This window comes from Melanotaenia boesemani, chromosome 3, assembly GCF_017639745.1.
Source record: "Melanotaenia boesemani isolate fMelBoe1 chromosome 3, fMelBoe1.pri, whole genome shotgun sequence".
NCBI lineage: Eukaryota > Metazoa > Chordata > Actinopteri > Atheriniformes > Melanotaeniidae > Melanotaenia > Melanotaenia boesemani.
The window spans coordinates 33,439,383-33,459,235 of record NC_055684.1 but is presented as its reverse complement, the minus strand read 5'-3'; the positions used below and the strand labels follow the sequence as shown (position 1 = coordinate 33,459,235).

At 37.5% G+C, this 19,853-nt stretch overlaps 3 protein-coding genes across 7 annotated transcripts; 1 reads left to right on the top strand and 2 right to left on the bottom strand.

Moving 5' to 3' along the window:
• Positions 1–1,006: 1,006 nt before the first annotated feature.
• Positions 1,007–4,521, bottom strand: camk2n1 (calcium/calmodulin dependent protein kinase II inhibitor 1). Its single transcript, XM_041978014.1, has 2 exons — positions 3,583–4,521; positions 1,007–2,808 (listed from the first exon to the last, which is right to left on the bottom strand). Exons 1-2 carry the CDS (start codon positions 3,749–3,751, stop codon positions 2,735–2,737), a joined length of 243 nt encoding a protein of 80 aa, XP_041833948.1. The 5' UTR covers positions 3,752–4,521; the 3' UTR covers positions 1,007–2,734.
• A 1,060-nt stretch (positions 4,522–5,581) lies between these two features.
• LOC121636868 (trypsin-like) lies at positions 5,582–19,141 on the bottom strand. 5 transcript variants are annotated; one of them, XM_041980706.1, is made up of 8 exons: positions 19,065–19,141; positions 15,165–15,255; positions 13,469–13,542; positions 12,653–12,815; positions 10,254–10,413; positions 7,948–8,089; positions 7,412–7,678; positions 5,582–6,151 (listed from the first exon to the last, which is right to left on the bottom strand). In XM_041980706.1, the coding sequence occupies exons 4-8, from the start codon at positions 12,705–12,707 to the stop codon at positions 5,978–5,980; spliced, it is 798 nt and encodes a 265-aa protein (XP_041836640.1). In that variant the 5' UTR covers positions 12,708–12,815; positions 13,469–13,542; positions 15,165–15,255; positions 19,065–19,141; the 3' UTR covers positions 5,582–5,977. The 5 variants fall into 5 exon arrangements, with proteins under 5 accessions (XP_041836640.1, XP_041836639.1, XP_041836641.1 ...); XM_041980705.1 differs by lacking the exon at positions 13,469–13,542; XM_041980710.1 differs by lacking the exon at positions 13,469–13,542 and having other exon boundaries at positions 6,002–6,151; positions 7,417–7,678.
• LOC121636869 (putative trypsin-6) lies at positions 17,134–19,748 on the top strand. The gene is made up of 4 exons (XM_041980711.1): positions 17,134–17,348; positions 17,604–17,745; positions 18,461–18,718; positions 19,085–19,748. Exons 1-4 carry the CDS (start codon positions 17,179–17,181, stop codon positions 19,232–19,234), a joined length of 720 nt encoding a protein of 239 aa, XP_041836645.1. The 5' UTR covers positions 17,134–17,178; the 3' UTR covers positions 19,235–19,748.
• The last annotated feature ends 105 nt before the right edge of the window (positions 19,749–19,853 follow it).

Genomic DNA, 19,853 nt, shown 5'->3' with positions numbered 1-19,853 from the left:
TATATAATTACAGAAAGCTGGAAGAAGATATTTCTGAAAAATATGACGCAACACCAAATAGGAAAGTCTGAATAAATACATAACGATGTTTTGAACTATCAGCATGCCTAAAAAGCTAATTAATTGCACTATATGCAGCACAAGTTTCAGATTTAAATTGAAATTATTTTAAACCTTATGTTCTCATTAAGATATTTGAAATGTGTCTAGTTTGTCTTCCCATTAGACTGTATTTTGCTCAAACCTCATCTACTTGTTCATGTGGGAATATTGTCTGGGTCTGCGTTGACTGAGTAGCACCAAACTCAGCCCGGCTTATCACACCCAGCTATTGCTGCATCATTTTTGGATGAAAGGATCCACCACACAGACAATCATAAACCATTACTCCCCAAATCTAATAACCTCTGATCTTGTGTGAGAGGACAGACTGTTGCTGCAGTAGGCACCACTGCCATGGTTGACTGCCATTGTGAAAGAAGAGACTATTTTGGCAGGATAATGCGGTCACGCCAATGAGTGAATAGGGGGTCTTGAGAGAAGAAGTTAGAGATAAGAAAATGGAGAACATTCCATTAAAGATAGCGATGGTATCAAGCCAAAGCATGGGGAAGACTATTCTGCTCCGAAACCCAACACAGCACCCATCGAGAACAAGGTGCATCTGTTACCATGGTACCCATCACAGGCAGCCCCTTTCACGTCTGTCAAGATGAGGAGGGATACTAGCAATATGTTACTCTCGCCTGCAGTAGAGCTGAATTAGACATGTGAGTCCTTATGTACGTGTGTGTCTAGAGCTACATGTATGTTCCCAGCACACAGCCAGGCAGCACAGGTTTAAGATGCCGTATGCTGACAGAGGCTCGTCACACAACATGAATCATTTAGTCACCACAGCAGAGCTGGAAATGTCACATCTCATCAGTGTTCCTGATGCCTGGGTGCCCCTAAAAATCTGGCAATGCAGTTAAAGAAAAAACTTGATTAAAGAGAGAAGCTGAGATTTTAAATGCAAACAGACATTTATTGCATTGGGAAGCAGTGTTATACATTTTCCCCACAATATCATTTGCAGTACTGTAGCACTTAATGAGATTATAGTCTGTTGTGCAACTGTTTGAGCCTGGTGTCTCATCAGGATGGAGTGCGCATTTTAGATACTTGATGGGATTATTGGTTCATCATTCTGGCCATTTCCGTTTCCTTCCATGTCTGATCTTTCCAAAGAGTGGGATGCTACTTCCTCACAGTGGAAAATGCTGACTTCCTGACTTCCTTGGCAGCCAGATAGGCAATACCATAACAACAGAATAAACTGTACAAGGAACATTTCCAAAAGTAAAGTCAGACTACCTGCTACTGTCTTCATCTTTCTGATACAAAACTATATTTTTAGGTTGTTGCTACAGTTTCAAAACAGTTTATGAATAAAAGCAACATCAAATACATTATTCTTTGTTGAAAACCACAATCAACACTAACAGTAAATAGTACTTTATCATAATCTTTATTACAAGATATTATGCCACTGTACAAATCAGTGAGAATCGTACAGTACAACGCAGAATTAAGACTGTTTCTTAAGGTTTGTCATTCAAAGCTGTATACGAGGTGCTTCAAGAATACACAAGAGTTGTAGAATTGCTGCCATGCATGCATGATTTTATATTTGCCATGCATGAGTTGGTATTTAAGTGTTTTACGAAAAGAGCCCTAAAAAAATGGCAACCCAACTAAACAACTTAACGAGTAAATGTATAAAGCACGAATAGGAACAAGTAGTCCGGTACAGTATATCCCTCATGAGTTTTGGCACACACAATAATGCACAATGCAATATAAATAGTTTTATCAATAGGGTGTTTACAGTCAAGTTACAGTATCAACCAATCCAGGTGAAAGCCTGGGAAGCTTACAAACAGGTGGGAAGTACACCGTTTATAAATGACTCGTTAGCTGCAAAGTATGGTAACAAAAAACAGGCAACATCGAGCACTGTTAAGTGAAAAATAATATCATTCTCATTTGCTCAAAGTTTTTTCTCAACATACAAAAAACCACTCCCTTAGGCCTTAGGTCACTGGAAAAGACATATTCCCAAGGATCAATAATAAATAAATTCTTCAACACAGAACAAATAAGTTTACCAATTCTCACTTTATCCAAGAAAATATGGGCTACGCTTTCCATATTTACAAACTCTGTTATTCATTTGCCCTCAGTCAAAATGAGAAGCAGATAGAATGGTACCATAGATTTGATTGAGAAGATAGGAGAAGTGTGTGCTTTAGTTATTATATTAGATTTACTTCTGTATCCTGTCCCTGATTTCTGCATTTCGACAGCATCGCCTCCTTCCTTAACCTCACCCCTCCCTCGTCTCCCCCCCGTGAAGTCTTCTCCTTGAATTGGATTTATGGCAAACCCTGTAATCGAGGGTGTGTGTAGGTTGTGTGTGTGTGTGTGTGTGTGTGTGTGTGTGGGTGCACGTGCATGTGTGCGTGTGCTGAAGGGGGTCCACCTGGGGGTCTCCTTTGCTGCCATCTCTCATCCCTGCCAGTGTGTGTGTCATCTGGCTGGTCATGACTGGGAGAGGAGGGTGTGGAAGTTCTGCTTGCTGCCACATGAGAGAAAGTGCTTATATACAGTGTCTTTGGATTAAAACTGCTAAATATCGCCATAAAAAATTTTCAAGAGTGTCTTTTGGGGAGGGGCTGGTGAGCTGAGCGCTCTAAGCCTCTGCCGAGGTCTTCTCTGTTCCATTTTTCAGTGCTTCGTCGTCGCCATTCTCATCTTCGATCACAACTGTGGATGACAGGGGAGGGAGAATTAATGAGAGAGGTGTGGAGGGGGGGGGGGGGGGGGGTAATCTTGGTGTGGCGTCTTGAAAATTCACCATCAGCTGACAGCAGGGCTTTAAAGCCCAGAACCATGAGTACAGAGCTGTATGAACAGAAATGATGTGTGCATGCATGCGAGAGTAAGCCAACGCAGAGACAGAAGTATGTATGCAACTGTGCGCCTCTGAGCTTTCAATGCACATTTGCAGATATGCATGTATGGACATCTATGCTGTGCAATTACAGGTGCAGCTCTTACATGTCTGCCATGTTTGTCCATGCTCTACTAGAATTGTGTTTCTTTGTGCATGTGCGACCACAGGTGAATCTCTTTTACAAGGTCCTATTTTTTTTATCAGGAATGCATGACACATAGAAACAAACAACCAAATCAAAATGCAAATAAACAAATCAGAATTATCCAGCATAAAAAATCAATCGTGCCATGCATTTTGTTGGGAGGGGATAGAGCACAACTCTGCTAAGCAACATTCAAAAGACATTAAACAGCACGCACTGCGCATCCAACTTGTGTTGCAATGCGAAAAGAATATTTAAACAAATCACACACGCATGCCAGCATTAGACTTCATCTCTGATCTTAAATATTACTGAAGACCATGGCATGGCATTACTGCCAGTTGGACAGGGAAATATTCTCAATAATGGTGCTCTAGTAGCCACAGTGCGCATTCATCACATCACCATACAAGCAAAAAAGCCTTAAATATATAATTACCACGTTTGCTTCTGCCTATTTGTCCGAGTTTCGGCGGACGTTTATTCTGTGAGCCATTGAAGAAGTTGTTGGTGTCTTGAAGACGACAGGTAAAGGAAAGGTGTTCCTCGTCGCCCTCATTTCCATAATGACTCATTTTTTCTTCGTTGAAAGGCAGTACTTCCGACATCTCCAAATGCGTCTTTATCACCAAGGCGCACCAGCTGAAATATATCGTCGCCAAGCTTGAACGTGGCCGTTTGAGACAAACAACAAAACAAAAAAACGAAAAAAAGGGAAAAAGAAGATAAAAAGAAACAAACAAAAGCAATATGCTGGTACTACCTAGTCCTTTCTGTTTACCCCGAAGACACGTGTCTGTCTCCGTTGGTACGCACCAGAAATAAATCAAAATGTATTCAGTTTCTCCGTTCTTGAAGCTTCAGCAACATCATGATAAAAAAAATCCAGAGATTTAGTTTTTCTGGGGAAAAATATCTGCGCGTATTGCTTTGGAAATGGAGGCGCACATACTATAGGTTACTGCCGTGAAGCGCCCGCTGGTTTCGTGCGGCTGAGCCCGTCGCACGGAAAATCTGAGGAAGAAATGCAAATTGAGGAACGATGCAAAACACTGATCCCGGGGAGACCTGACGAGGGAGCTGTACGGGGGTTTTCTGGTGCAGCCCAGAAGCGTCCAGTTGGAGTGGTGGGTACTACCAATGCTCCGCTCTCTGGGGTCTAGATGTAATAGAATGATTGCCGATTTTGAAAGTGAAAGATGGCACTTAAATCCGAATCAAATTAGATGGGGGCAAACAAAGAAAAAAAAGAAAAAGAAATTATTTCGTGCCACCACACGACGAACCAGAGACATTAAACGATCGAGCCTACTTTTCAATTTCTCAAATTTTGTGATGCATCTGCCTCGATGGGTTTGGAGGAGGACGAATATCCAGTCAGACCTCACCAGAGGGTGGCAGTATTTTCATAGGCTCTGGTGTGACATTTGGCCCCATGGCGCACTTTCGCTTCCTACTCCCTAAGATCCATTTAAATGATACATTTTTTAAAATGCATTTTTTTTTTATTTTGTGAGTGCTTTTCCTCTGCTTCTTCTACTCTTATTATTAATACACATTTGCCTTATATCTTTGTGGGTGAAATGCTCTGCATAGCCTAAATAATAAATAATGTTTTCACCAGTTTCTGTAGAACTGGATTTAACTGGGTTATATTTGATTATTAAAGCAGCAAAACGTTGTGTTTTAAAGGAGAATCAACGGCAAGTCTTGACAAAGTTCCAGGCTTTTCTAATGAATTTATATTCCTATTCACATTTTAGCCAATAGTGAATGCCCTCCCTAAGTTGATGAACACTCATTACAAATATGACATGCCCCTTCTTATCACCATGTTTTACAACAGACACACTCATTAATCAATTCTCATAAAAATAAATATATAAATGAATAAAAAATAAATAAATAAAACAACATTTATAGGTGTTGCAGTAATACATTAGGGCTAATATCTCAGAGGGTAGTACAACTGGGTTGTTGAAACTTGTCCTTAGGGGGGGGAAACCCTGAGTTTTCAACCCAGTACTGTCTGCTGTTTGTAATTGTGTCTTGCAAATGAACAACAGCACAAAAGAATGTCTTACACAACAGGTACAGGCAATAGACATAGACGATCCTTTCTCAGAGGAACCTGAATAAATATAATTACACACACAATGAAATGACAGATGGTATCTGAGCCTGTAGCAGAGCTAACTCATTCAAGTTGTCAACTATTCAGAGAGGATGTGCAGTTATGGCACACCTACTCTCCAAGGATTAAGAGTGGCCATGGATTTATCCCAGAATCCACCTTAGCAACAATGGCATCTACATAACACATCCCCAAGTTGCTTCTATTGCTACTATAGTCCCACAATATTCAATTGTGGAACTGGTTTGATTGGACTAAAATATAAGATTCAGATTCAAACACAGCTAAGTCATGATCTAATTTATTGAATTACTGGCACACACACACGCACACACACTGTATAAATATATTTAGGAAGCATTCAAGCCACAAAGCTTACATCTTCTCTGAGTGATTATGTAAGAGGGAAATTTCTTGCAGGCTGTGACATTTACTGGAATTATATTAGCATTAGGAATACAAATTGCTTACTATAGTGAAATCTACAATAACTGTATCTGACACATAGACCTGTGCTAGCACTAGATAACATCAGTGTATAAGATTCATTGCCATTCTATACAAGAATGATTAGAGCCATGTTTCAGAGATAGCACTGCAGGTTTTTAAGAGAACCATCTCTGATCTATATACTTAAAAAGAAATTAAAAAGAAATTACTTAAAAAGAAATGTCAGGTTTCATTATTTGCCCATTAAGCATCATCTGTATTTGGAACAGCGTAGATATGACACATAGATGGTTTGGTCTATCCAGCGACGGAATCTGGACACGGCTGTGTAGACTCCTGGAAATTTTGCATCACCACAGCCGTTACCCCATGAGACTACCCCGTAGACCCGTCCTCTGCATGCCAACGGCCCGCCAGAGTCTCCCTTCAAGCACAAGATCACATCCTCCATCAGTTACTATGCCACATTGTGTCTCAAAAGAAGAAAAAAGCTTTCAGTTTAATCTTATGTTGAGTCTGAGTGGTGCCTTGGAGGCGCAATTTCAAAAAGCATTTACTAATCCAGAGGGTTGGATGTCTCAGCCGTAAAGGTTACTTGTTTGTTGTGCATGTGAGGCAAAACATGGAAATATTATATAGTTGTAACTGAAAGCCTAGCAACACCCTATTCTTAAAATGTAATTACTTCAAGTTATTAAATTTGATTTATTATGTACTGAAAAAAACCATTTGCTATGTTAAATGTTGCATTGTCAGAAAACATGCAGATTTACTTTATATGAAATCATTTTTCACTACAATAACCCACAATGTGGACATGACAGCTATGAATAGTCATCTGTTAATTATGTATGCCTATTTTTCATGTGTGAAATATTCATGTGTCTTTTTTATATAGAAAATGATCAATATTTCACAGTAGAACAGAGACACAAAATCTTATAACTAACCAAATGTGGTTAAGTGTTCAATTCCCATCAGTTCTTTGTTTCATAGTTTCAAATCTCTTAAAACAGTTAATCAAAATCCCTTAGAAAGTCTTCTACTGTTGTGTTAAATATAGCACATTTTAATTAGTCACTCAGTTCTTTACCTAAGGCAAAATATAGCCTACTGGTATATCACACATTGAATTTCATTTAATTTTTCTCTCACACCAAAAAGCTGAGAAAAAACTTTCTCTCTCATACTGTGCAATAACAACAACAAAAAAATGAATCCAAGCATGGTATTATTTGCAGCTGCAAATTAGTTTATCTCAAAACTATAGTCACATTTTCAGCGTTGTTTCTAATTTAGAGATGCTTTTCCATCTCTGCAAATATCATATGTAATATACTTGAATCTGGACTTCCATCTGTTTCTTTAAAGCTTGGTGAACCTATGCGAACATGACATATGGTTGGTTCATATTTTCAAAGGGATGAGCTTCCCAAAACTGTTTTGCTCAAAATGCAAGAGAATGAAGACACATTCATGTGGTGCTATCTGATATGCATTGGGAAGCAAGGTCAGGACCACAGAGATTTAATTTCAAAGTGTATTTCATGTCTTTTCAGGGATCAAACAATCAAGTTTTTCCACAATGACTTATACTGGGTGGCAACACCCATTTACTGTACATGCTGCTAAATCATTTTAAGATAATAAGATAATAATAATAAAGTGCATTTGTTGTCTGTACCTTACATGCATCTTTTCCTCCAGCCCGATGGCCAGCACAAATCATGTTTGCTGTGATGTTTCCGTTAAAGGAGTCACTGTTGTTACATCTTGCGGCTGAAACAATGGGCACTGTGACTGTCCTGAGCGTGACAGGGACCTGGCCTCCACTCAAACTATTGTAGCCCCATCCAGACACCCGACACACATGGCCTTCGACCACACCTGTCCCCTGTCTGGGAAGAGGTGCCAGTGATACAAATTTGTTCAGGATCATGGGGGCCTGCAACTGGATAAAAAAAATAAGAGGACACGGTACATTTGATTACTATAATTAAAAATGACCAAAATGTTAGTTAACCTAAAAACAATTAGCGCTGTTTGGTCTTACAGCCTTCAAACATTTCTTTACATCGTCAGGGAGCTATTTTTGGCATTAAATATTGTAAACTACCTGATAGATACAAAACAGGAAAGGTCTGCAACTATATTATCATTGCTTATTAAAGATAAAACCATCTGTACAGCTGAATCTCTACACTTCTCTTTACACAGTACCTTAATGAGCATGATGTCAGCATTGTTGGTGCTCCTGTTGTACAGTGGATGGACCACCAGCCTGTGGGGTTTAGCATACTGCTCAGTACCCTCGAAGATATTTACTTTGTAGTCGCCTGCCACTATCATCATCTGATCTTTCCTAAAACACAGTCATTATTCATTTTAGATCCTGTTCATCAACAAACTAAGCACAAAATAGATCATTGGCTAGAGATTTAATTATTAGCTTTTAATTTTTGTTTTAGAGAAAACCTCTTCTTTTAAGTTTCTAAACAACATACATGAGAAATTACCAGAGTATAAAATAACAGCTGTGAATGTGTACGGGCACTGACTGTCATCACCATGAAATGTTTGCCTGCTGGGGAACAATGGCTTAGTGTAACCGGGCAGAGCTCAGACTATAAAATAATTTCCTGGATCTACAGAACACCACACTTCACTGTCTTTCCATTTAACCCTCCCACACTGATGATGCTACACCAAGGTCACCTGACAAAACTGTATCTGTGTGCTGTTTGACTTCCAAATGATGGTCTTGTTGTGACATTACCTAACGCTACCAGAGCGGATATTTGCTTTGAGGCATCTGTTGGGACCATCTGCTCCCATCATGCCAAGTTAGGCTTTATACAGTGAATACCAGAGGAGTGTAACTTTCAGTCTAGACATTTCAAAGACAGGTTTTTCTTTACCTTTAGGAGAGTTTTAACACAATCTGTCAGGTCATATTTTAAATTAATATGGTAGGTGATGCTGCAGCAGCCCATTTCAATCAATTTGTCAATCTCTAGGACAAAGTAAAACTTTGGAAGAGAGAACATAAATAAAGTTTAAACTTCTCTCTCTTTATTTCTTGAATTTATTCTTCATACAAGTATGTCACATAAGAATATTTTTTTCAGTAAGTCTAATAAACATATCTGTTGTATAGTGATACACTTAAATGTTTCATATTTCCATCCTTCTGTCTCAACACGCAGAATGTAAATACACCTTACAAGCGATTCCACATCAGAGCAGACGTAATTGTCAAGTCTACCACAACAACACTTTAGTAAAACAAATTCATCACTTCCTGGTTGGGTTAGGCAAAAATATTATTATAGTAGAATCAGAAAACAATTATGGTTTGAGATAAAATACACGCTTTTTACAGGTTGCCATGGTTACATTATAACACAGCATGAAACTTAAGTAATTTCCTGGTTGGCTGTAGGCTGTAACATGACTTGGTAAGTGATGGATTATGGTTACAGCTAAAATACATTCTTAAAAGAACCAAGTGTCACTGTCATGGATCACATTTTGTTCCCTTCACATGCAGATGCTCTCACAACCATTACAGGTCGCATATTCTTCAGATGCAATGACACTCAGCATCTCCCTGCATGCACATCTGCCACATAGATATGCAGCAACACAGCCTGATAAATAAAATCAGAATTAATTTTGAATACATGGATACAGATGGACTTCAGAGGTTTTCATTTCGAGTAGGGAATAAGAAATACGTTGGGTTTCCATTCACCAGCAAAGCAAATGTTCCCACTCTCTACATCCTCACAGGCCTTCCAGTTGTAGTTAGATTGTGCACGCATGGGCTTAATTGATCTAATTAGCTTCAGTGGCTGCACTTGTGAAGGAGTGCATAAAGCATGCCTGGTGTGTCTAGGAGGTCACTGTACTGATATGTTTAACATTAGCTAATTTCATATTACTCTTAAAAAACACATGTAATACAAGTATTAACATTTTATACAATGTTGGAAGTGTTTGAATTTATTTTGTTCAATTTAGTGTTTCTGTGACCTTTTCTTATTCTTGTCTTATTAATCTGTATCAGACACAGCAATGACGACCCTAAGGAAGAGTATTAGAAGAAAAAATAAAATAAAATTGTGAGATTAATGTTAGAATTCTGATTTTTTTTTTCTCAGAATTCTATTTTTTATTTCTTCAGTGGCCCTGATATTTTTCTGTATGACCCAGCTATCGTAGTTTTGCTTTTTTATTTATTTTTTTTATTTATTTTTGACCATGCCCCTGTGAGATAGCGAAGCAGTAATCACAAGCCTTATCAGACTTTCAGAACCTGGCAAAAAAAAAAAAGAAGAAGAAAAGAAAAGAGTAGGCTTTTATATGGCTCTGATTTGATTTAATTCAATTATATTTTTCTATCTCATTTAATTGCATTGTGAATCTTGCAAATTAATTTATCACAATTCCAAAATAACTATAACGAGTTGGAAATGAGCTAATATGTCACCTTAAAGTTCATAGTAAAATAATAGCATTCTTACCCAATGTTGCAGTGTGCTGCAGTCAGAACCCAGTATCTGTGGACTAGTGATCCACCACAGAAGTGTTGGCCACTGGTGCTCTGCAGTGACACAATGTATTTGATAGAATTTGGTGCAGCAGTGTAACCACCCACTATACGGCCCTGCATAAGCACACGACCTGCATGGAAACATCAACAAAAGAACATGCGCTGAACGAGTGGTGTCAGCCTTGAGTGGGTAAAAGAGAAATAATGATTTAGCCCTCCCGATCCCACCCATGTCTTTACTTGGCTTTACAATTAGTGGATTTCTGTCACCTAGAAGCTCCCTACGTGATGAAGCTAATGTAACACAGCCTGCCTGACCCGTCAGCGTCACCACCTTGCTCTAGTTTTTGAAACATCAGAGCGGAGACCCCTCCTGCATGCCTTATGCAACAGCTAAGCTACACTGGCCTCAGGCTACACAGTCGGACACATGGTGGCAACAGTGAGGACCATTTCCTACAAATATCTTTAGCTGTGGGTGGAAATATAGCTGACCAGTACATAATGGTTTATAGTGAATATTTTTGGACTGCAAGGTTTCTTCTGTCTGGATATGGTATGAACAGATGACCAAAGAAGATGGAAGTCACTCTAGTAGAAATGTCAATGAACAATGCTTTTTAAACATTATTTTTCCAATAATAAACATCAAAGTGATCATCAATTTCATTACCTACAAGCTTCTTGTTTGTCTATTGGTTACTTCTTTATCAGGTAGGCTAAGTGTTTGGGGTCAGTATATTAAAGAATGTCCATGGATGATTGAGGCACAGTTTTTCTTCAGTGTTTTCTGAAGGGTTGTAATTATTTTACCCAAAGCTATCCTGATTAGTTAGAGAAATTCAGGTACCAGCATCTCAAGGCAGCACCCCAGGGGACAGCACACAATGCTGTTCTCCATGGACAGCCACCAAGGGAACTTACTTTTACAAGATAAAATCTTATCCTTCCATTACAGGGAATGAAGGAAAGCCTTTGATCATCAAGTATTTAGTGAACTGTCTGCACTTGCATTGCATTTTATTGACCCTCTTTAGGTTCTACATAGTGTGTTTTTTTATTCACCCATTCATATAACGCATACAGTGCCTCTTGTTCTTTATAAACACTATACATGCATTGCTTTTTTCTGAGTTGCATACAGTTACACACCATTGGTCACATCAGAGACCAAGTGCAGTTCAGTGTCTTGCCCAGGGCCACTTTAGCATGGGGAAGGGCTTGGGAATGAGCTGCCAATGTTCTGAATAAAAGGAAAAGCATTCATCCTCAAGAACACCACTGTAAGGGTCAAGCGTGATACATCTGAAAGTTTTTTTAATTATTATTATCATAATTGTATTTTTGTTTATAACCTTGTTTTATTCAAGAAAAAAACACAGCATAAAGATTCTTTAGAATTAGAATCCCACTTTTTTTAAAGTCACATTTAAAATGTTTGCATATTAATTATTATTAATATAACCACTATAACCACTATTTTATATTATGATATATGTATATATATATATATGGTATGACATTTAAGATGACAGAGACTACCAACACTGGCATAGTGGGAAGAGATAAAACCGCACATCTTTATGCCTTGCTCCACTGAATCTTTGCACACTTCAAAAGCACCTCATCTGGTTTTTATGTTTGCACCTCTTACCTGATGGTTCATAATTTGTGCAGAATTGTGGATAGATCATGGTATTACTGCTAAACTTCTTACTCATTTTGCTACATCAGAGCATGTCAGTACTCATAGCACTGGAGTCCAGTAAGAGCTTGATGCAGCTTGATGTTCCCAATTTGCACTTTAGAGCATACGGCTAGGATGGGAAGGGTAATGCTGTACCCCAGTTTCTTCAAATCTGAGAAGAGTCTGAGAATAAATTTGAGAGTAGCAGTGAGACTTCTCTTTTTTGATGCTTCTGTGTTCTTGGAGCAATCTACCAAAATGCTTATATGTAGAATGAGTCTTCAGAACAGAACACCTCACAGTGTGGACTGCAAATTCCTCCAGCACACTGCTATGCTCCACATAGCATATGTGTTTGTTTGCTGTCTGCATTGAAAGTCCACTTCACTTGACTGATCAAGGCATCAAGGAAGAGACATTTAAGAATCAGTTTTTCTGAAAACAAAAAAGTACCAAAAAGTTTCTTTTCTTTTTTTCTTATTGTGTAATAAACAAACAATATATCTGATGTAATCTGAGCTGAGTATGGGGACTTTGCTTGGCTATTTTTTTACTCCTCTTTCATTATGCATGTTTTCTGCTATGTAAGAGTATTTCTTTAAAATATCTTGTCCTTTCTAATTAGAAAATACAGTGGTTTAAGCAAAAACACAGAAAAGCAATACACAAAATAAGCTACTCACTGTGGACTGTTGTTAGATCCAGAAGCACAAAACATAAACACAGAAGCAGGTTCATTGCAGCAGGTGGGGCAGTTATCTCACACCATACCAGAGACTGAACTACAGCAGCCACACAACCAGCGTCCTCTGCTCCTGCCTGCTGGCCTGGACTACTAATTCACTCCTCTCCGGAAACAGAAGGATTCAGTCATATTAACCTTTATTCTCAAGTTTCCTGTAAAAGAAAAACACAGTTTTTAATCTCATTGTTCATCATGCAGCTGAAAGGTCCAACACTGTGGCACTGATTGAGAAGGAAAGAGAGAAGAGAAAGGAACAAAGTTCACATTCAGAAAGTATCTACTATCAGAAGTCTGTCTTCTGACCCTTCTGACTTGTTGAAGGGCCTTATGCTGTTGCCATGGAAACACGGGGTATTGTGCTGAGCAGGTTCATCTATACTGTATCAGCACACTCTATTTCATCATGCAGACTTATCCCTGTTGAAATGTCCCAACGGCCTACTGAGTATATTTGTTTCTGTGTATGTGAGTTTGTGTGTGTCCGTGTGTGCATGAGTGTTGTATGACTTTGTTGTGTATTAGCTATTCTCCACACAAGTGTCTCTGTATGAATCAGCAACTATCACTGAATCCATGTCAGCAACATTGACATGTCATTGTTATTAGTATGACAATCATGGCAACGATGTTAATGATGATGATGAAGATCATGAACCCTCTGGCAAATCAACATCAACCATACCATGGGGGATGGGAATTTCACCTGACCTCCTCTGTCCCACATTTACAGCAGGGTGAATAATTGATGCCTCACCCGGCAAAACGGGAGAGATGGCTGTGTGTGGCCTCCCACTGTCAGGTATTTCTTTGGCTGACGCTACAGTGGCCCTAAGGTGCAAAACACAACTGTTGTGGATAAAGTGTTCTAATTAAATAATAATAATAATAATAATAATAATAATAATAATAATAATAATAATAATAATAATAATAATTTCCATCATCTCTTCCACAAAGAATTAGCCTTCAGCAGCAACAGTAAAAAAAAAAAAAAAAAGCCACAATATGTATTGAGAATGTGGATACAGCTTATATTGTAGCTATATCTTTCCTCAGCTGGTTTGCTGGTTTGGAGTTGTCTCTGTTTGGTGTGTGTGTGTTACCAAAGAGGAATAAATAGTTTTTTAAGGCAGAACCCATGTATGAAAAAAACTACAGTATTAATGAAACAATAATAATAATGTTTATATGAAAATAAGGCACCTTGCACTGTACACATAAAGTTGTGTTATTGTGACCAGTGTTACAGTTCACCATGTTATTACATTAACTGGCAGATGAGCCAAAATGATCTGTGGTAGCTGGTAACTACAAGAGCTTTGGAGTAGCGCAATACCTGTTAACTTGCAACAGTGCAAATGCAACTAGCTATTTCTTCTATGTTACGTCCACTATAACCACATTCTGCAGCAGAATTAAACATACATAACTTGATATTTAAAATAAGGCTCATGATAGTTTGGCACTGATGACAACTATGCAGCCTTGTACATCCAGCTTTGTAGCTACAAGCCACAAGCTCCTTTAGCTGAACAGAACATAAAATCAGACCAAAGATCAAAACTAGTGTGCTCATCATATTTCAATTCCTGTCCTTTTTTCTGTTATTTTACAGTTAAAATTAAAAGAGTATGGAGACTTTAGCAATCACTAGGCAACAGAGCCAAAAGTTGCTGTTATTTTTCTACCTCCTGATGAATGAATCTGGTCTATTAATTAATTAATTAATTAATTAATTAATTAATTAATTAATTAATTAATTAATTAATTAATTTATTATTATTATTATTATTATTATTATTATTATTATTATTATTATTATTATTATTATTATTATTATTATTATTACATTTCGCCTTTCTTTAACCAGACAATGTTAATTGAAAACCAGTTTTCATTTGTAATGACGACCTGGGTCAGAGGCAACAGTAACACCTGCATTGGTACGTACATAAAGCAGTATAGTATAACTGCCCCCTTGTGATTATTTTTGAAGACTGAAGATACAAAAAACACCTCTAACATAACAACATCTTCAAAGTTTCATTTCATCTGGAGACTTTTCATTTGCACATTGCACATCTTTCCCCTGTAAACCATTGTTTCAGGAAAGATGTATTGATGGAAGCCTAAAACACCTGCTGATGAAATATTCATTGAATTTATTTGCTTTAACTCTTATTTTGATACTGTTAGTAGATATTTTAGCTTCCACATTGTTTCTCTGTTCAATAACTTATGCTCTCTTTTTATTTTAAGCTATTTGTTGCATGGCAACAGTACCACTTTGTAAATATATTAAAGGACTTACAATACTTTGCTGTATGTCTCTGCCACACATGTACTTTTTCTTCTCTCCTATCTCTTTCACAAACACACACACCAGGCACAAAAGCATCCTGTTCGTCACAACAACTTTGCACCGGAGGGAAAAATGAGCACGCTATCACCTTTCATCCTCACAGGTAGAATGACACCTTGGGAGTTCAGACTGTATGGAGGCTGTGAGTTACAAACCAAACATCCCCATGGGTGGGAACTCTGAATGGAAAAAAAAGAAGAGAGAAAGTGCTGAGAACCTAAATGAGAGTAACACCTGGGAGGCTGTGAAGGAGGAGGGACACTGCAGCATATCTCTACTGGATTAGACTTATTAATACATACCATATTAAAGCTCTGATTGAGCTTTGTTTTTTTCTTTTAATTAGTTTCTATTTAAGCATGACTGTTTATTTTAGCCCTTAGACAATGTGAGGGTAAAGGTGTTCAAAATGACATCAGCTACTCTTGCTCTATATGTAATATGTACAATTTCTAAAAGATTTTTCCTCAAAAAATAAAATGTTTTTTTTTATGGTAAGCACTTTGTGTTGCTTTTTGCATGAAAAGCACTTTATAAATAAAATGAGTTTTGATTTGATCAGAAGTATGGAAGAAATGCTGTTTTGCCCAGCTTCATCTCAGGTTGATAGATCACCAGAGGGCAAATATATCACACTGCTCTTGTCCTGCTCTCTGTAATATTATTAGATGTACTAACAGTATGTCTTACAAGTATAATCTATCATTTCTCTGGCTTGTTGGGTTTCATCTCTGTAAAGCTTTACTTTGTCTGTAGCACTAGACAAAGGACTGATGCTGTGAGAACAAAAGCCTTTGAAAAAAGGAGGTGTAATGAAAGAGAAGTCTTTTTTAGTACTGGGTCACATTCTATCCTTTCTGCATGTTACAGACACTTTAATAATGGTGGGGGCTAAAAAGAAGGACATGTGTGCATACAGTATAAAAGCCTCCTGAGAGTCCTCAAACTTCTCCTGAAGCTTCATTTGTTTAAGATTAGTGTGTGGATGCTAGACTTCGGTGGACTCTGACTTGACTGTTGATTAGGTGAGGCAGTTTTGTATACAATGGTTACATGTGGGAGTGTAGACAAAAGGGTAACACTATCTAAATAAGTTTAGGAAAAGTTGGGTTTTTCTTTTAAAAAATATGTAAATCATTCAACTGAAACTCAAACTGTCTATAAAAACCTCATTTTGAGGATGTCTGAATTGGAAAACCATTGAATGGTCTATGCAACTATAGACTGGACCACTGAAAAAGATGATTCTTTGACACTGCATGAGATAAGGCTGATGGAAACCGTAGAAGGGTGGCTGGTAATCTTGGCTCTGTTTTCCATCATGTTCTAGTTTAACATCTGTATGATCGACCAATAGTACAAATGTTTGTAAAACCAAAAGTAATGTTTACAGTATGAACATTGCTTGAAGATTTTTGTTTTCTGATGATTAATCAAGACCTCGTGAATTTCATGCAGCATTTAAGAGTTACTTCCATTTGGTTCTTTGTGAGACTTGAACCTACAGCACTATTTGTACTGCAATAAATAAATACATAAATACATATTACAGACTTATTCTAGTGATCTGATAAAGCTGTAATTGATCATGTAGGACAACTGCAAACACACGCATATCACCTTTTTAATCAGCATACACAAGGAGGAGTGCATTTAACATTTTTTGTACTTATATGTGAAACAGACTGCTTTGGTTGTCTCCGTATGCTTCTATAGTAGCTGCAATGATGAAACTGGTTCCATCTGATTCTTTCTTACTGTTTGGACTGCTCATTATTGACCTAACAGGTGAGGTTCATGAGAAGAATGATAAAAAATATCATGGTATTGTATTTATTCTTTTAACTTATATTTGTCTTCCTGGAGAAGCTGCTTTTTAAGCGGCCCATTATGCTCTTATTTCCTCTTAATTGTATTTTTTTGTATTTATATGTTTGCACCTGGTTGCTTAGTTTTAAGCATTTTGAGTTACTTTTGTCTAAAAAGTGCTATATAAATAAAGTTTGATTGGACTGGATGAAATACTGTCTTCCTGTCTTTAAATTTATTCAACTAGAATAAATAATAATAAAATAAATAAACATCAAAGCTACTTTTATGCCATGCTTCTGTGTATCTTAGGTGTGTTTGGGGCCAGAATTATTGGGGGTGAAGTGGTAAAGCCTTATTCCATCAAGTATCAGGCCTCCCTCATGTACAGTGAATCCCACTTCTGTGGAGGCACCCTGATACACCCGCAGTGGGTGGTGTCTGCTGCCCACTGCTGGAAGCCGTAAGTTATTGCAGCTCTACAGCTGATCTCCACATAGTGTACACTGATCATGCATTAAGGCTAATTGTATACACTCAAAGCTGTAACAGAGATAAGATATTTTAGCATTCATTTTGTTTTTAGTATTACTTAATCACTTTAAATGTCCTATGGTGCTATTATATGCTTATTATATACTCTCATTTATAATTTCCCTTCAGAGATCAATAAGGTATTATTTTCATTTCATTTCATTTAATGTCATTTCTCTCGTAGGAGTCACATGATAGTAGTGGTCCTAGGTCAGCACAACCTTGTACTGCGGGAAGGATTTCAGCAGACCTTCAACGTTTCATTAATCATCAAACATTACCAGTACAATTACTGGATGCTTGATAATGATATCATGATGCTTAAGGTAAGGACAACAGTGAGACTATAGCACAGGGCTGCATTCTGATGCAGGAAATTAGTGCATACAGATGTCATGAATGTGGATGAGAGGAATATGGTCTTTTTAAGGTTATTCTTTCAAAGTGTTGCTAAATCAGTGATCATCAAAACAACAATGAGGCAGAGTATAATTTACTTGTGCATCTCTAAATAATTCAATTGTAGCATGGTAGTAATGTCACTTCCTGTAACCCAAAAAAAGGATTCCACTTCCAAATTTGTTTTATGCACAAACCAAGGAATTAGCAGTGGCAAATGCTATATACTTGTAGAAGTAGGCTCTGTTACCAGTGTTGATTTATTATTGGCCAGAACAGAGGCTGGCTTCAGTAAGGATACAGCCGTCAGCTACCACTCTGTTAAGCGTCTGGCTACTGTTCAGTGGTCTTAATGTGCCATATCACTGCATGGCCAATACTTGAATATAAGTCTTCTTTTTTCCTTTAAATATCTAATTAAAACCCCCTCATTTATCCAAAGTAGTATTCTATATCACATATTGTAAGTAACCTGGTGTTTTAACATTTTTACAATTAAAGAAAATAACTACAATATGAATTTCAGGGTGTATTATGAAATATTACTTTAACTTCTATAATCTCAGTGGAATAAGTACTATTCTACTTTCGGTGCTAGTTTGTGAATATGACTAACAGAGAAATGTGTTTCCTGTGAGTCAGCTGGACCGTCCAGCCAACATCAATGCAGTAGTGGAGCCGGTCCTTTTGCCAGATGTGGGCGCTCCCCCTTTGGAAAACTTGGCCCGATGCACAGTCAGTGGCTGGGGTGTGACCTGGATCTATGGCCAAACTCTGTCAAATGAACTGATGTCTGTAGATGTGGATTATTTCTCAAACTGCTGGAATTACTACTACTTCAGGATCACAAGCAACATGATTTGTGCTGGCTCTCTCACTGGTGGGAAAGACTCCTGTCAGGTGAGCCACAATGTTGTGTAATTGTGTGTTTGAAAAGGAGAAAATCACTGATTTAATGTCAACAGTGTGTATCAGTATATATTCATTTAAAGCCATGTTTTTGGCCACTTGACATATTCAAATTTAGATTTTTTTTTCCCCTTGTAACAATGTGTGTGTGTCTCTCTCTCTCTCGAAGTCACTAAATGCCAACTGAACTTCTGAAGATGAGTGGCATGCACAGATATTAAAATTTTTACAAAATTCTTCACAAAAAATACTTTTTTTAAACATCACTATAAAGTCCTTTAAGAGGACAAAAACAATGATCAACTTTTAAGGATATTTAAACTGCCAACTTACTAACCCTGTATTTTCCCTCCTCAGGGTGACTCAGGAGGACCGCTCGTCTGCAACGGTAAATTTGAAGGAATTGTGTCGTGGGGTATCGGCTGTGGTTATGCTTTTTACCCCGGTGTCTACACCAAAGTCAGAAACTACATTTCATGGATGAACTGGGTCATACAGAACAATTAATGATTCCTTCATTCACAGATAAGTTTGCTGTCATAATTATTTAAATAGATCCTAAAGGATGTTTTTTTTTGTTTGTTTTTTTTTGTCTTTTACAATTCTTCTATATAAACTTGAATATATCTACATAAATTGCATTACCAGAAATATACATTGTAATAAAATGACTTCACTCTGACTTTTTTTTCCACTGAATGGGTATTGCCTGAATTCTTGTTAATATAGAGACTCACCAAGTATGGCTAAATTTTCAGTTAAATGCACTGTGTATTTTGCAGTTATTACACTGTGTTTTTCATAATGACATAAAAGCATCTAAATGATTCTGTCTGGAAATACTTTCTCATCAAAGGTTCAATTTCTCTAATGACTACTAAAAAAAAAAATAAATAAACAATACATGTATTTTCTCAAACTGGCTCTTTTGTTTTTGATCACTTTGCTCACCCTGACAAACAAGATTAGGAGTTAAAGCAAAAAGAGAAATCCTTCTCCACTAACTTTCAGCTTAACCCATCATACAAGAAAGTCACAGTTAATGGTATGAGACCTGCCCTAATCTCTCTTATTAATATCTTATATTAATATGTTCAAAAATACCTATGAGCTGCCAACACCACAT

What these genes read in the sequence shown, in the direction of transcription:
- camk2n1 (XM_041978014.1), bottom strand. Translation starts at nt 3,751, where the DNA reads ATGTCGGAAGTACTGCCTTTCAACGAAGAAAAAATGAGTCATTATGGA. An exon ending in AATAGGCAGAAGCAAACGTG is followed by an intron (nt 2,809 to 3,582) that starts GTAATTATATAT and finishes TGTCATCCACAG; the next exon opens with TTGTGATCGAAGATGAGAAT.
- LOC121636869 (XM_041980711.1), top strand. Translation starts at nt 17,179, where the DNA reads ATGCTTCTGTGTATCTTAGGTGTGTTTGGGGCCAGAATTATTGGGGGT. An exon ending in GCTGCCCACTGCTGGAAGCC is followed by an intron (nt 17,349 to 17,603) that starts GTAAGTTATTGC and finishes TTTCTCTCGTAG; the next exon opens with GAGTCACATGATAGTAGTGG. An exon ending in ATGATATCATGATGCTTAAG is followed by an intron (nt 17,746 to 18,460) that starts GTAAGGACAACA and finishes CCTGTGAGTCAG; the next exon opens with CTGGACCGTCCAGCCAACAT.
- LOC121636868 (XM_041980706.1), bottom strand. Translation starts at nt 12,707, where the DNA reads ATGAACCTGCTTCTGTGTTTATGTTTTGTGCTTCTGGATCTAACAACA. An exon ending in GGATCTAACAACAGTCCACA is followed by an intron (nt 10,414 to 12,652) that starts GTGAGTAGCTTA and finishes GTTTCCATGCAG; the next exon opens with GTCGTGTGCTTATGCAGGGC. An exon ending in GCAGCACACTGCAACATTGG is followed by an intron (nt 8,090 to 10,253) that starts GTAAGAATGCTA and finishes ACTGTGTTTTAG; the next exon opens with GAAAGATCAGATGATGATAG.